This window comes from Danio aesculapii, chromosome 6, assembly GCF_903798145.1.
Source record: "Danio aesculapii chromosome 6, fDanAes4.1, whole genome shotgun sequence".
In the NCBI taxonomy this organism is placed as follows: Eukaryota; Metazoa; Chordata; class Actinopteri; order Cypriniformes; family Danionidae; genus Danio; species Danio aesculapii.
This window is the reverse complement of record NC_079440.1, coordinates 5,646,279-5,662,289: the sequence shown is the minus strand read 5'-3', so window position 1 is coordinate 5,662,289 and position 16,011 is coordinate 5,646,279. Positions and strand designations below refer to the sequence as shown.

The 16,011-nt window shown below is 36.8% G+C and overlaps 2 protein-coding genes across 4 annotated transcripts in view; one reads left to right on the top strand and one right to left on the bottom strand.

The window, feature by feature from the left end:
- tlk1b (tousled-like kinase 1b) overlaps window positions 1-2,796 on the top strand; it is a 48,370-nt gene extending 45,574 nt beyond the window's left edge. For both annotated transcript variants that reach the window (XM_056459387.1, XM_056459386.1), the window contains 3 exons: window positions 328-439; window positions 530-637; window positions 1,099-2,796. In XM_056459387.1, coding sequence (XP_056315362.1) covers window positions 328-439; window positions 530-637; window positions 1,099-1,263 — 385 coding nt within the window. In that variant the 3' untranslated portion in view covers window positions 1,264-2,796. The remainder of the gene's footprint in view (window positions 1-327; window positions 440-529; window positions 638-1,098) is intronic.
- Window positions 2,797-3,934: 1,138 nt separating this feature from the next.
- On the bottom strand, window positions 3,935-13,868 carry gorasp2 (golgi reassembly stacking protein 2). 2 transcript variants are annotated; one of them, XM_056459385.1, is made up of 11 exons: window positions 13,682-13,868; window positions 12,910-12,990; window positions 12,069-12,272; window positions 11,711-11,797; window positions 9,124-9,254; window positions 8,911-9,043; window positions 8,703-8,826; window positions 7,639-7,725; window positions 7,353-7,493; window positions 4,488-4,758; window positions 3,935-4,124 (listed from the first exon to the last, which is right to left on the bottom strand). In XM_056459385.1, the coding sequence occupies exons 1-10, from the start codon at window positions 13,742-13,744 to the stop codon at window positions 4,508-4,510; spliced, it is 1,302 nt and encodes a 433-aa protein (XP_056315360.1). In that variant the 5' UTR covers window positions 13,745-13,868; the 3' UTR covers window positions 3,935-4,124; window positions 4,488-4,507. The 2 variants fall into 2 exon arrangements, with proteins under 2 accessions (XP_056315360.1, XP_056315359.1); XM_056459384.1 differs by having other exon boundaries at window positions 3,935-4,758.
- Window positions 13,869-16,011: the final 2,143 nt, after the last annotated feature.

Genomic DNA, 16,011 nt, shown 5'->3' with positions numbered 1-16,011 from the left:
CAAACATCACACATTTCAGGGGAAGACAGGTCAGACGAGAGGTAGCTTTAGAAAGAGGAAATAAGATACATTAGGGAAAAGGGAGGCAAAAAAAGCCCCTCCCAGATTGTCCTTGAAGTATGAGATCAAGGGGATAAAAGCCCCAGCAACAAGCACATAAACACATAGACATAACATCGCAACAGGGGATGTATAGGTATAGGTGTCATGAATGATCATAATGCATCTAATATGATATAATAAATAAATCAACATAATAATAAATGTGTATTAGATGAAAAGGTTTTTAGGGATTATATGTTTAACAAAAGTGCTGTGATGTTCCAGGTATTTGCCACCCGAGTGTTTTGTCGTTGGTAAAGAGCCTCCAAAGATCTCCAATAAAGTGGACGTGTGGTCTGTTGGCGTCATCTTCTTCCAGTGCCTGTATGGACGAAAGGTAAACACTTTACTTACAAGCTACGCGCGGCTATTGATGTGCTGTGCATTTAGGATGAATCTGCATTGAATGTTTGGTGTGTTTCTGTAGCCGTTTGGCCATAATCAATCCCAGCAAGACATCCTTCAAGAGAACACCATCCTCAAAGCCACTGAAGTGCAGTTTCCGGCCAAACCTGTGGCTAGCAATGAGGCCAAGGTTAGTTTGCCTTGTGATGTGAGTTTCTATGTATAGCTAGTTGCCAAATAAATGCTAAGTAAATAAATGGCACTATTTTATTTCATTTTTTTTTGTAAAACTCCATTTTTGAAGACAAAGAAATACAGTGATCAGTATAGATGAGTACTGTATGAGTGGTTACCGTAGTGTATGAGTGTGAATGAGTGTGTATGGATGTTTCCCAGTGATAGGTTTTAGCTAGAAGGGCATCCGCTGCGTAAAACATATGCTGGATAAGTTGATGGTTCACTCTGCTGTGGCGACCCTTGATTAATAAATTTAATAAAGATTAATAACCCTTAAATAGCCATTCACTGCATTTTAAATTGTCAGTGCTGATTATAAGTTTTGTCATGTGTGAGTGAAAATGCAACATCATGTCAACAACCCATAAATACACGCATGAAACAATATCCTGATCTCTTTGTTGCACTCTGCAGGCGTTTATCCGCCGCTGTCTGGCCTACAGGAAGGAGGATCGCTTTGACGTGCACCAGCTGGGAAGTGACTCCTATCTTCTTCCTCACATGAGACGATCCAATTCGTCGGGAAACCTACAGGCCACGCCTGCCAGCCCCGCCCCTTCAGGAATCATCTCCTACTGATCTCATTGGCTGATCGATCACGATTGACAGTTCTGATGGCAAATTCCCTCCCCTCACCGCCTTGGGCGGATAAAAGGGGGAGGAGCTACATGATGTAGGACACGCCCACACCGGCCGCAGTGACTGCCATTGATATTGGCGCAGGAATGGCCGATGTCATTTCCTGTGTGGATCCAGATGTCAGTCAGAGCTAGAACCATTGAAAAGTGGATATTTGGTTTTTTTTTTTACCAGAGGCATCTTGTTGGAGTAGATTTGGAAGGGTTGCGCTAACGTTTTAGCTTCTTGTTGATATCCTCCCTGAGCTACACCTCTATGGAGGTGTTTTGTTTTGTGTAAGTGTGAAGTTTAGAGGCAATTAATTGTAGTGTGATTGGAAATAGACGAGCGAGTGATTTAATGTGACACAAAAGTGTCTAAGAGAATCGTGTGTATGCGTCTGTGAATGGATGGTTCACGCCACAGCGTTATATGTTGGCTGTTTATAACATACATGTGTGTCGGACACATATAGCAAGATGTGTGTATGTGTGCGCGCGCGTTACAAAAATGCTGTGTCTATTTTACTTGAGAGTAAGATGTATGAACAGTATAAATGCGTGAATCTTGCTCAAAATGTCCAGGTCACACTTCACACCTGAAATCCAGATTCATTTCATATAAATGATGTGTGACAGTAAACTTTACAATAGTCGCCATGAACATTGTGGTGTTTATAGGCACATTGTGACTATTTCAAGAGTTTTTCTGTTATAATTTAAGATTATTTAATATTAATTTGCATATAAAAACTAGTTCGACGTCGTCAGCATGAATTAAAGGCAATATCACACACAAACACAACAGTTTAGTATGTATACGGTGTCATTTATTTCAGTTAAACTTAGTCAGAATGAGACAGCAGGAGTCTTTTTAATAGATTTTGGTGTGGAAAATGACCTGGACATGTTGTTGACCAGTTTGGGAGATTCATCCTGCATGTAGGATCAGACGTTAAAAAAAATCATCTCCAATAACAGTGTGTGTAACAATGAATCCAGCTCTTTTCTCCACGTTTGTTGTCGACGCAGCATCACCTCGCTGCTACCTGATGTTGCTTTTAGTTGATTTTGCTACTCCGATGAAGATTATAAATTGGATTACCCAGGAAACGGCATGAGAAGTGTGGTTGTGAATGCGCTGTGTGTGTGTGTGTGAATGCGAGCAGACGGAAGGTGGGCCGGATCCCACCCTTGATCATTGAACCCCTTTATGCCCAGACCCAGTGCTGTCATGTTGCTTTAGCAGGTCCCTGGCTGATCCCGGAGCCCGAGTCAGGTCAGCATCAGGACCGGACCGCCATCAGACTGTCAACGCTTCCAGAGTCTGTGTTCAGGGGAAGAATCTCAGCTTTTTTTGTGGTCTCCTCTCTCTAAATACTCTCTCAACCCCCCAGAAAAGCAGTCTTCAGCTCCACATATGGTGATCTGTCTCTAAAGTGCTGCTGCGATTGTAGAGAATGTAGCCAAAAGAGAAATAAACATTTTGAAAATATTCGGACGCATCGTGTGTGTGTGTGTGGTTGTGTGTGTGTGGGGTTGTGTGTGTGTGTGTGTGTGTTGACTAATGCATTTGACATTTTCTTGTGAGTTCATGGTGTTTGACGTTTGCTTTTAGGGCCCCTGCTAGATAACAAATTACAGGCAAAAAAATAAAATGTAGAAAAATATTCAATAATGCTTATGACCTGATTTAGCTTATGTTAAATTTAAAGTATAATGTTTAGATATTTTTAGTTAATAAATATATTTTAAATGAATAAATATTTTTAATTAATGAATATATTTTAAATGAATTAATATTTTCATATTTTAAATTAATAAATATATTTTAAATGAATATTTTAATATTTTAAATTAATAAATATATTTTTAATTAATAAATATATTTTAAATTAATAAATATTTTAATATTTTTAATTAATAAATATATTTTAAATGAATATTTTAATATTTTAAATTAATAAATATATTTTTAATTAATAAATATATTTTAAATGAATTAATATTTTAAATTAATAAATATATTTTAAATGAATAAACCTTTTAATATTTTATATTAATATATTTTTAATTAATAAATATATTTTAAATGAATATTTTAATATTTTAAATTAATAAATATATTTTTAATTAATAAATATATTTTAAATGAATAAACATTTTAATATTTTTAATTAATAAATATATTTTAAATGAATTAATATTTTCATATTTTTAATCAATAAATATATTTTAAATGAATAAACATTTTAATATTTTAAATTAATAAATATATTTTAAATGAATAAACATTTTAATATTTTTAATCAATAAATATATTTTAAATGAATAAACATTTTAATATTTTTAATCAATATATTTTAAATGAATAAACATTTTAATATTTTTAATCAATAAATATATTTTAAATGAATAAACATTTTAATATTTTTAATTAATAAATATATTGTTAATGAATAAATATTTTAATATTTTTAATTAATAAATATATTTTAAATGAATAAACATTTTAATATTTTTAATTAATAAATATATTTTAAATGAATAAACATTTTAATATTTTTAATTAATAAATATATTTTAAATGAATGGAATTGCCCTATTATAGACTGAAGACAGAGAGACGGTGGTAGTGTAAAACAGGGTAGTTTATTGCTTGTGTATGTTTGAACCGTAGAATCCTTCACAATCTTCAAACTGCACAAGCGCACATTCAGCTCTGCAGCACATTTCTATCCGTGTTTGCATTCATCTTGACGACGGAGCGATCTTACAGCGAGCGTGTGAGCAAGAGAGGGAAACAGAGGCCCAGTCTGACCACTGAGGAAACCGAAGCATTCGAAACAACCGTGGTGCAAAGAAATGGAGGAATAAAACAAAAAAAAGTCAGACGTTACATTGTAAAATCACATAGCAATTGGTAATTACAGGGAATGCTATACTAACGTTGATTACAGGATATACAGAAAGAAAAAGCAAGAGACGACACTGTTTCTGAGGAGAGCGCAAACCAGATATACACCAGTCATCTTTATTTATTAAAGGCATTCTTAATGTTAGATGTCTGTACATACAAATGCTCAATTCTCTCAGGCGTCTCTCATCAGAACTGTGGCGGTCTCTGTGTGTGTTTGTTTTCACACTGGAATCTTGTTGTACTGAATAAATACATCAGGGACATACAGAGGGTCAGGCTCTGGGCGTTACGAGGACTCTGCTGGGGACGTCGTCTCGGTGGAAACGGGCATCTCTGAGAGCGTGTCTTTGACGGGCGTGGCATCCATTATGAGCGCTGGCGTTTGCTCTGTCGATATGGAGACGGGCGGTACGAGGTCAGACGGTGCCAGCGGAGAGGGCAGCGTGACGCCTGGCATGCTGGGAAGCGTGGAGGAAAGAACGGAGGGCATGGGCAGAGGAGAGATGCCAGGCAGGTTTAGAGGGAGAGGTGGGAAACCTGTAGAGAGACACACAGAGAATAATGAACACTTAAAGTACATATGAATTCAAAATACCCATAGTGATGTTGTTAGCTCACATTGACTACGTTTACATGGACATCAGTAATCGAATTATTTGCCTTAATATAATTAAGACAATAATAAAATTAAGACATTTACATCAGTTGCTTTTCGAGTATTCCTTTCATGATGCCGTCTCATGTAATTCTCATGTAATTTCTCGACTTCAGCAGTTTAACTTTCACTCAAACATTTCATTCATGCCCCCATGACAAACTGGGGTATAAGACGCGAATATGAAGGACTGGTGGAAGATTGTTGCTTTTATTGATACCGCACATCGAGTGGAAAGAAAAAAAACTTCCGCTTTTTGTTATACGTGTGTGCGTGTGTGTGTGGTCCTTTACTGACAGCCGTGTGTGTGTGTGTGTGTGTGGATCTTGTCACAAAATATGGCGAAAAGTCCTACATGACGGTGATAGTTTGATTGCGGTGTTTACTTCAATAATGCCACTAAAACCTGCATCCTCCACATGTCTTAATTCCATTTCTGTTTAGTTCAGTTATGACTTCAGTCGGATTAAGGTAATCAAAAATCACTGTTTACATGGTAGACTCTAATCAGAGTATTGTCTTAATCGTATTAAAGTATTGTTGCACATGTAAATATACTCAGTGTTCGACTCAACCACGCCGTCAGGGCTTTGCGATGCAGCATTTTCTATATGTACATCAAAAGCAAGTAGGCTATGGCTCACGCTTATTGGCGGCGTGGGATGATTTACGGATAGTCGTGTCAGGAATCCGACCACAGATTAGCATGTTGTCCTCACAGAAACAGGCTCAGCCATCACACTGAATCAGGTAAGCTGTATATTTAAGTTTCAATGTAGTTAATTCTACACACTTTAAACGCAGCAAGTAATATGTGAAGGTGGGAGTGAAATTGGACAACCTTGGGGGGGGCGTGTGTCCTAAAAGTTTGAAAACCCCTGCTCTAGAAACTGTGTATGAAAAAAAATGGTGGCAGATTCCGGTTTATGAAGACTTTTAAGTGTTTTTAACCCTTTATAAAGGCACTCATTGGGGAAAAAGGTCTTTGCACACTGGAGTCCGATGCGTATTAATTAATCCATTACGAAAATATGCACAACATTTCAGAGTCAGTTCAAGCAGTGATACTTTGTTCTCCTCTCTTCTCCAAAGTAGAAAATGTGACATATTGTGTTCATCCAATACTGCATAGAGAGGAAGGAGAGTTCAGCTCATTATTAAAGAGCTGCACTGGATTATCCACAAATTTTGATACATTCCTTGTGATACTTCACACATTTCCATACATAAACAAATCCTGAATAGAGACTAGCAGTACATAGACATTATAATAGATGGTGGCTGCGTTGACGTATTGAAGCAACGGTCCGAAATTGGACCATACTTTTTATTATGCCTATAGATAGTAGTAGGTCAAATGTATGGACACCCCAAACAGCAGCAGGGCACAGGTGTGCCAGTCAGTGAATCCAGCATAGGTGTTGTCAACCCTCAGCCACAGTCTTATTTTATGCACTGTGTTTGTCAAAGTTATCAGTGGTTCAACTGACCGCATTCTGTATTTAGCTTTTTGTTTGTACGGTGGCTCTGAACGGTCAAAACACCACTCAAAGAGGAAAAAAAACAAACAAACAAAAAAAGTTAAACCCGGTTCGACTTTAATGACGGACGAAAGTTTCGGAGACGGTATCAATACGATTGACCCAATACGAGGTCGAATTCATTTTTTTTGTGCAAAAATTACAGATGAAAATTTCAGATTTAACCCCTTTAATGGGGGTTATTAAAAATATTTTGTGAAATTTTATGAATTAAAAACATATTTTTTGAATAATTAAATCATTCTTAGTTTATATTTCACTATTTCCAGTCACTCTTTCAAGAACATAAGAGATAAACGTAAGCATTACAACAATGATCAACAAAATATTACACTACAAGCGCCATAATGTTAAACCATACATTCCTCAACATTACACCGTAAATAATTATTAACGATTGGTGAACTTGCTGCCTGTGGCACGAGCAAACCTTTGCACTTTAGAAGTTGCCACAATAGTGACCCTGGAAGTTTTGTTTCACAAGTAGATGCAAAATGATTGCATTGATTAGAACTTAATTTGAACACCTTTAAAGGTGATTTTCTCAATTTTTTTAACCCATTCCAGGTTTTCAAATACTTGCATCTCACCAAATAGTTGTATCTCATGTAGTTGTATCTAGCCAAATACTGTAGTATTGTAACAAAAAAGCTCATTTATTCAGCTTTCAAGTGATTCTTATCACATAAAACACTTAATTGTGACCTTTGGACCACAAAATCAAAAGTCTGGACATTTTGACCATAAAACCTGCAGCACTAACTTTAATCAGTAATATAACAATTACTACAGTACCATCTTTGAATTTAAATTACTCCTACAATGAATTCATTTGCTGCACCATGTAAGAAATATAAGCCATCTAATGACCTTAAACTTTATTTAATTTTAAGGAACTGTGGGAACCCTGGTTACTGTCGTCTTGGCATGTTTACCTGCTGTAGTAGGAGGTAACCCACTGATTCCTGCTAACGATACAGCACTGAGGTCTGGTAAAGGGAGATTGAGGTTTGGGAGGTTCTGGAGGTTTGGCAGGTTTGGCAGAGGAGGGAGGCCAGCTGGTAAGGACATCAGACCTAAAAACAAATATTTTTAAAAAATCATGCAAAATGAAAATCATTCACTAAATTAAAAATAACAAGAGTTAGGTAATGGTCAATAGCTGATTTTCATCATGCTTTCAGTAATCAGTAAAACAAAGTAAAAAGCATGTCCTCTTACCTGGTCCATTGGTGGAGGGGTTGATGAGTGGGAGGTTACCCAGCCCGGGGGTCACATGAGTGGGCAGCAGGGGGACTGTGGGAACACCTGACAAAAAAAAATTACAATGATTTAACGCAGTGTGTAATATAGCTGTTTGCAGGTATAAAAGGTATAAAAAGTTGTAAAGAGTTATTGATTCATAGAAAATTTTTTTAGTTTTGAACTGCCTTAAATTGAAACATCTGCATAATGCCAGGCTACAGGATTCATCAGCTGCCTGTAAACAACAACCAATCATAGTAGAGTAGGCTCTCAGAGGGGGAGGGGTTTAGAGAGATCACATTCTGAATGGTATAACCAGAGGTCCGAGCTAGCTGCAACTGGGTGGGACTTGAGTTCCAGGACATTTGTTTGCCCACTTAGAGCTCATTTATTTAATGTCTCGTTAAAGTTATTATTTAATTATTTAAACTCCAACCTATTGTGTTTTATGAATGTCTATACCAGGGATCACCAAACTTGTTCCTGGAGGTCCGGTGTCCTGCAGATTTTAGCTCCAACCCTAATCAAACACACCTGAACAAGCTAATCAAGATCTTACTAGGTATACTTGAAACACCCAGGAAAGTGTGTTGAGGCAAGTTGGAGCTAAACCCTGCAGGGCACCAGACCTCCAGGACTGAGATTGGTGACCCTGGTCTACACCTACCCCAACCTCAGAGTAACCTGTTGTTTTATTATCCTATACACATACCCCAAACCCAATCTCACAGTAACTGGTTTTGTTTTATTAATGTCCACTACACCTACACCAACCCTAAACCCAGCCTTGTGGTGTAATCCCTCCCACTTGTAATCCTTCCAAGCTGCAGGGAAACCTACTTGGATTGTTGAACCCACCACTTCAGAAACATAGGAGACTGATGCTACAATGTGAGCTGATGCTACAATGTGTATTATTATAGTGTTTTCCAAAACAAAATTAGAAAGCCTTAAAATAAAACAATACAGGTTTTTCGTAATATAAATATACTTGATTTATAGTAGAAAAACATTTGAAGTGTAGAATAAAAGTGTATCACCTGTGTGGAGCTCGCTGGGAATTGTGGGCGGGGCAGAGCCGAGTGACAGGCCAGACAGGCTGTCCTCAAGGCCTGTAGGAACAGGCTGTGACACGGGGGATGGAGTTACTGCAGACAGCTGAACCTAAACAGAGCAGTACAGAAGTCAAACGTCTGAATAAAATATTTTCAAACCTACCATCTGAAGAACACAATTACAAACACTAACCTCTGTAAAACCGTCCTTCAGCGGGCTCACAGGCTCACTGGGGGTGTGTCCGGGGAAACTGATTTTCTTGCCCTCTTCAAAGGGTCGTGTTGGGATTCTGTGTAGGTAGCCGTATCCAATCCCACAGCCAAGGCTGGTTTAGATAAATAATCATGTTAGGTTTGATAACAGAGTAAAGGACCACAGAAAGGTAGTATATTCACACACACACACCTGCCCTCTCCGCCCCAGGCACTGTTGGGTGTAATGACCACTTCTCTGCAGTTGTCGGTGTCAGTGTTGTAGACGTAGAGCTTCAGGCCTTTGCCCTCATGGGTTTCTATCAATGAGAACAAGTCCTCTGACTGGAGAAAGAGCATAATGCACACACAATTAAATACCAGTCAAATATTAATAAAAAACAAACAAACAAAAACTACAACAACTGCTGGGGGGGGGGGGGGGGGGGGGGTTAAGGGTGTCATGATAAAAGTGAAGAGCAGCGTTATAGTAATAGTAATAGTATCTCTGGGGGCCCCAAAAGTGCAAAAGTCCCTTAAGGCTGATTTATACTTCTGCATCAAGCACATGCAAGCATAACCCTCACTGTGGCTGATGCACACACTGACCTCTCAAAAGTAACTACACATTGCAACAACTCGTAGCGCAAGCTCTGTGATTGGTAGCGGTGACAAGTGTGGGTGGTGCTGAGAGCCGCGAGCCTGATGGAGCGAGTGTTTACAAGTGTGGAGACCCATGAAGGAGCTCCAGATGGAATATTTTGTTTTGTGTTTACCTTATAATTAAAGCTGTTGCACGTTCGCCGGTTCCTGCCTCTAAATAAGCGAGTTTTAGCTACTTGTACATTAAGGTAGCATTCAGACGAAAAAAAACACACATGAGGAAACTCGACACAGATGAACATTACATAACATAAGTTAGCGTTTCGGAAGTGTTATTGCAGAGCAACATAAGTACAAGTACAAATGCATGGCTACGTGCAAGGCACAGTGGGTCACGCCGATCACTCGACGCAGAAGTATAAACCAGCCTTTAGAATAGTCCTAAAACGTCAGGCACAGAAGGCGGTTAAAACGTGAAACGTGCATAAGAAATGCGCAAAATGACCTTTCAAAAAGCATGTTCGGTGTTATCAAAGTCTTATGTTGCACATGGCCGCTTGATTATGGGAAAATTATTTTGATCATAATTGTAATCACGATTATTCAAAACGATTATTATTAGCCCTTCTGTGAATTTTTATTTTTTTTTATAAATATTTCCCAAATGATGTTTAACAGATTCAGGAATTTTCACAGTATTTCCAATAATATTTTTTCTTCTGGAGAAAGTCTTATTTGTTTTATTTTGGCTAGAATAAAAGTAGTTTTTAATATTTTGAAACCCATTTTAAGGGCAATATTATTAGCCCCCTTAAACGATATATATTTTATGATTGTCAGCAGAAGAAACTACTGTTATACAATGACTTGCCTAATTACCCTAATTAAGCCATTGAATGTCACTTTAGGCTGAATAGTATCTTGAAAAATAAAGACATTTTTTTAATACGGCCATCATAGCAAAGATAAAAGTTATTAGTAATGATTTATTAAATCTATTATGTTTAGAAATTGTTTTTTTTTTACCTTTCCATTAAACAGAAATTGGGGGATAAAGGGTCGCTAATAATTAAGGAGGGCTAATAATTCTGTATACAGTTATTTTCCTCCCTGTAAATAAGAAAAGGGAAATACAGTAGAATAAAAATATGAAAAACAGTGCTTTAAGCATCTTCACTGTAAGAAAAAAACGTTAATTACAGCTACAAAAGTCCTTCAGTCAAGAGCAGTGAGGGATTTTCTCCTTTTGTTGTTTGATTAATGATAAAAACAGTCGGCAGCAGGAATATTGTGCACTGTCACTTTAAGAATAGTGCGGCTGATATGGTTCCTCTTTCACATGTCTTTTGATTCTCAACTTGTTTATTACACAAATGAGGGTTAATATGAATGATCACTAAACACCATGCAGACACAAATTTGCATGTATTTGACCATTAAAGCGCTCGCATTAAGATGACTTTAGATGTGTGTGTGCTCTGCTCGTCTCTGAGGCTGAGCGCAGTCGTGCACCCACGCACACATACACAAACCAGCATGCGATCTCTTTCGTGCTTTTAAAAACATGAATGATTCAAATATACATCATTGAATGATGCGGATCCCTGGCTGCAAACGTTACATTACATTACATGCTTTTAGTCATGTTCACATGAAACTGAGCTGTGCAAAGCAACAAATGTGTACAACTGGAAAGGGGGCGGTATATGATGCAATAATTGTTTTATCTAGTTAAATATTCTTTCATAATCGTTAAAAGCCAAAATCGAAATCGAATTTTCGATTAATTGCACAGCTCTAATGTTGCACAGGTTTACTTTCGCCAATAGCCAAAAACTGGCTGAAAATGATAGATTTTTTTGAAGCAAAGTAATTAAAGTCATGTTCCATAAAGATATTTGGTAAATTTCCTACTGAAAATGTATCAAAACTAGTATTAAGCAATGTGCATTGCTAACCGCTTCATTTAGACAACTTAAAAAGTGATTTTCTCAATACGTTTCTGTTTTTGTGAACCCTCAGATTTTCAAATAGTTGTATCTCAGCCCAATATTGTCCTTTTAAGTGATTAATAGAGCTCAGTCTCAAAAAAATCCAAGGTCCCAAATGTCTTGAACACTTATTTTAGTGTCCATTGACATCAAAATATGACTATTTATTCACATTTTGAATTGATTGCAACTGAACTGATATGGTACCTCATTCATGACTGTGTCTGCTCCGATGATGTAGTCTGTGTGTGGTCTCAAACCTGCTAATGCTGCAGGAGAATTTGGCTCCACTTCCTACAAAACAAGAAAAATATGCATGAAGGAATCACGTTGAATGCTTGCATTTCTCATCCCACAACTCGACCGACCGGTCTGTCTTACAAGAACACACCCAATTTCAGCTTTGTGCAGGATAATGACTAATTAACCAAAAGTTGTTAATCAAAATGAGATCAAAGCATTCTATTTTCACTGAAAGCGTCTCCACCCATTCAAAATATGCAATGTAACTAACTCATGCCACCAGCTTTCTCTGTTTACATTGACTTCCCTTTCATTTCCTTACCAAAACATGCCAGACGTTCTCATTGGCTCCCTCAAAGCTGCAGAAGCGAATGCTGACCCCCAGAAGACCCTGACCACCCCACATGTTGCTCGGGGTAACAGTGGCTTCCCGCAGCTCCAGGGTTTTGCTGCTGTACACCTGCATCTTCACAGGCTTCTCAACGCTAGCCTTCAGTATGTCTTTCAGCGTGTCATTGTCCTTGTTCTTAGGAAACAAAAACAATCCATTCAAAAACAACTGTAATAATTAGCATATGAATGCGGACTGGATAGTATGATACTATTTTAAAATGTATGTAGACCTGGCATCTGGATCATATTATTTATTTACTTATTTGTGGAAAAAAAATAGACCCCTTGAAAATTGTTTTTCTGGATTTACTAGGAATGGATACAAGTAATTTATGATGATAATATTGGTTTAAATGTCCAATAAGAATTGTTCCATATTTTCAAATAAGTTATTATATAATATTTTCCTGGTTTTTATTATAAATTGGTCAAAAATAACAGAAGTTTTTGTTTTTACTGCAAATTAAAGTCATAATTAATTTTATAAATTCTGAAAACATTGGTTTTGTGTGGTTTGAATGAATATAAACATCTGAAAACTTGACTAACATTTTGACCAATCGCCATTTTATGCAAACAAAAAAGACATTTATTTATTATTTTTAATTGGGAAGAAATGTCATAGGTAGTAAATAAAGAAAAAGCGCGCACACATACATAACGATAATTAGTAAATCCAAAAATCTGTTTAACTTGCAACCCTAACTGCAGTTCAAAATCAAGAATTTACTGAATAATGGATGATCATGCACCATGTGAATCAAACCTACCAGTCTGGTGTTGTTGATGGACACAATGAAGTCAAAAAAGGGTTCGAGACCTGCCCTATGTCCAGGTGAATTTTCCTGCACCTGAATAAAAGAGGAAAAAGCCCCAGATAAAGCATGGCATACAGTAGAACCATCAAATAAGTACATATAACCAATAAAATACATTTCAAAACATTAACTAGCAAATATGATCATGCAGTAATGTAGTTTGTAACATGAAAATGTCAAAGTAAATTCAGCTTTCCAATCAGACACTTGAGTGAAATATTATCCTTTAAACTACTGGCTCATTCATCTATGTTCACAATAACAATAATGACATGCTTTTCATCCACAAATGATGCTGTTTCCTACATGTTTCAGATGGGTCATGCGTAAAATGCCCTCATTTGGATCAATCAGAGCTGTGACAGATGAAAGCTGAACATGTAAACACTAAAGCACAATAATGACATGTAAGCTTTTTTAAACCTCACACCCAGCAGCAATTCTAAGGAAAAATATCGTAATACAGCAAGATAAATTAAGGCGTGCATTTTAAACAGGACCAGCCTAAGCATGTCAAATGCTGAAGCACGTCCACTCACTGGGAGCGTAAACATCTTTACATTGTAACAGCAAAGATTTTGATTTAGCTACATTAGCCGCTATTAGCAGGCCGCAATGACATCCCCGGGCTAGATTTGAATGTCCGCCGCATGCGACTCGCGATCTTCGGTATGAGTGAAAGAGAGAGAGGCAAACAGCGGACGCATCTCTAAAGCACACTCACCCTGAGAACGTGATAACCCTCCGAACCGCCTCCGGGAATTTCCACGCTCTGCGATCCCCCCATGATCCCCGCTCTGTGTCACCGGTTATAATGCCTTATTTTATTTTCTTCTCCAGCAGCCGGTTTTGTGGACAGACACGTCGGAGTATCCCAGGGATGCGCGCGACGGCGGTCACTCAGTGACGTGGCAGTGCCGGAAGAAGGGCGCGTGCGCGTGCTCGTGCTTATGTGGCGCACAGGTGAGACTGCGACTGATGCTGCGTTCACATTATAAAGCAGTAAAGTAAAGCAGTTTTATAGCTCATTTGTAGCTATAACGCAGGATTACGTTGCGAAATTCAACCAAAGCTTTAGAAAACACGATCCCGGATTCAGATTGAATCGTTCGCTTGAGTCGGATCTTCTTGATGAATCTTTTGAATCGGACAAACGATTTGTTCCTTTCAGTAATGACCCACTTGTTTTCTATTTGTGTTCTGTGTAGAAAACTCATACTTGACCGTATATCACCATGATAAGAGCTAATATATATTCTACAATTTTATATATACATATTTTTATATATTTATTTTCTTCTGTTAAACTCTACAGATATATCTGGAGTGAATGGATTGACAAAAGTTTAGTAGCGGGGCCACGTCTAAACCCATTAGCATCCCTCGTCTACTATGTAGGGGAAACCGTTTGTCTCAGATTCTCGCTCCCTCCCACGCAATTTCCTACCTCAACATCCCTCTACTCTTCCACAGGCTGCATCAGGGGTCTTCTAAAGGTTCCACCTCCACCAATGAGAGCAAGCCCCCACTCTGAGTCTCCTAGGACAAGACTGCCTGATCAGCCGGTTCAATAGCCATACTTCTCTTCTCAATCTTCTTAACTATTACCTACTTCTCTCAAACAATAGTAATAAAGTTTCAAGCAACGGTTGTAGCGGGGTCCTTGATAGTGAATTTTATTTATTGGCTCTGTATTTGACTGTTCTGTTAATATGCGCCCTTGGCAGTTTTGTGTAATCCTTGCTTTTCTAACAAACAGAAAATAACAAACAAACAAACAAAAAAACTAAATTTAAAATCTAAATAATATTAAAATAGAAGAGCATTCAGCAACAACACAGATAATCTCAAAAGAGTGAGCGCCATTATTAAATGATGTTAAATATATGTTATATAACTGATCTTATTATTAATTATTCTGAATAATAGCTATTATGAATATTACGACACATATGTTGCCTTAATAATAAATGTTCAATAACATTGAGTTACAATTTTCTAATATTTCCCATAATTTTGACATTAATATTTTGTTTGGCAGCCATTTCAGAAACACCGCAAGTACAAGTGAAAAAGTGAGACTATTACATTTTAAGACATAAATGTGAAAACAAACCTGGTAAGGGACTTAGATTCTTAATGCAATACAATATTCACAGGAAACAGGCCTTCTCTAAATTAAATCAGGAAATGCAGCCAGTTCCTTGTTATTAAAATAATTACTTATAAATAAATACTAATAAAGTGTTAAATTATTGTTCTGATTTTTAGAAATAAAACATGTAGGAAACTGTTCAGCTCATTCAATTATTTGTAGCATAACCACGAGGGGGCGATCAAAACCTTTCGCTGTAGATCTGCTGCCTCCCCGTGGCAGAGTAAAGGTCAATTACAGGAACACGTGATAGTAAAGTCGTTTCGATACTTTTGGAAATGTTTCTGAAACCTTTTCCTGTTTTATTCTTTATGCTTAATTTGGAATCTTGGTGTCCTTGATGTGATTCCTGATTTACTCTGATTTATTTTAGTTTTTCATTCATTCTTTTCTTTCTTATTCATTCATTCATTCATTCATTCATTCATTCATTCATTCATTCATTCATTCATTCATTCATTCATTCATTTTTCTTTCTTTTATTCATGCATTCTTTCTTTTAATCACCTTTCTTTTTTCATTCATTCATTTTCTTTTTTCTTTTTCATTTATTCATCCATTCTTTTCTTTCTTTCTTTCTTTCTTTCTTTCTTTCTTTCTTTCTTTCTTTCTTTCTTTCTTTCTTTCTTTCTTTCTTTTCTTTTTTTCTTTCTTTTTTTATTAATTCTATTTCTTTTTTTAATTGTTTATTCATTCATTCATTATTTTTCTTTCTTTAATTTTTCATTAATTTATTCATTCATTCATCCATCCATCCTTTCATTTATCATTCTTTCTTTCCTTTATTCTTTCTTTTTTCATTCATTCATTCATTCATTCATTCATTCATTCATTCATTCATTCATTCATTCATTCATTATTTTTCTATCTTTCTTTCTTTCTTTCTTTCTTTCTTTCTT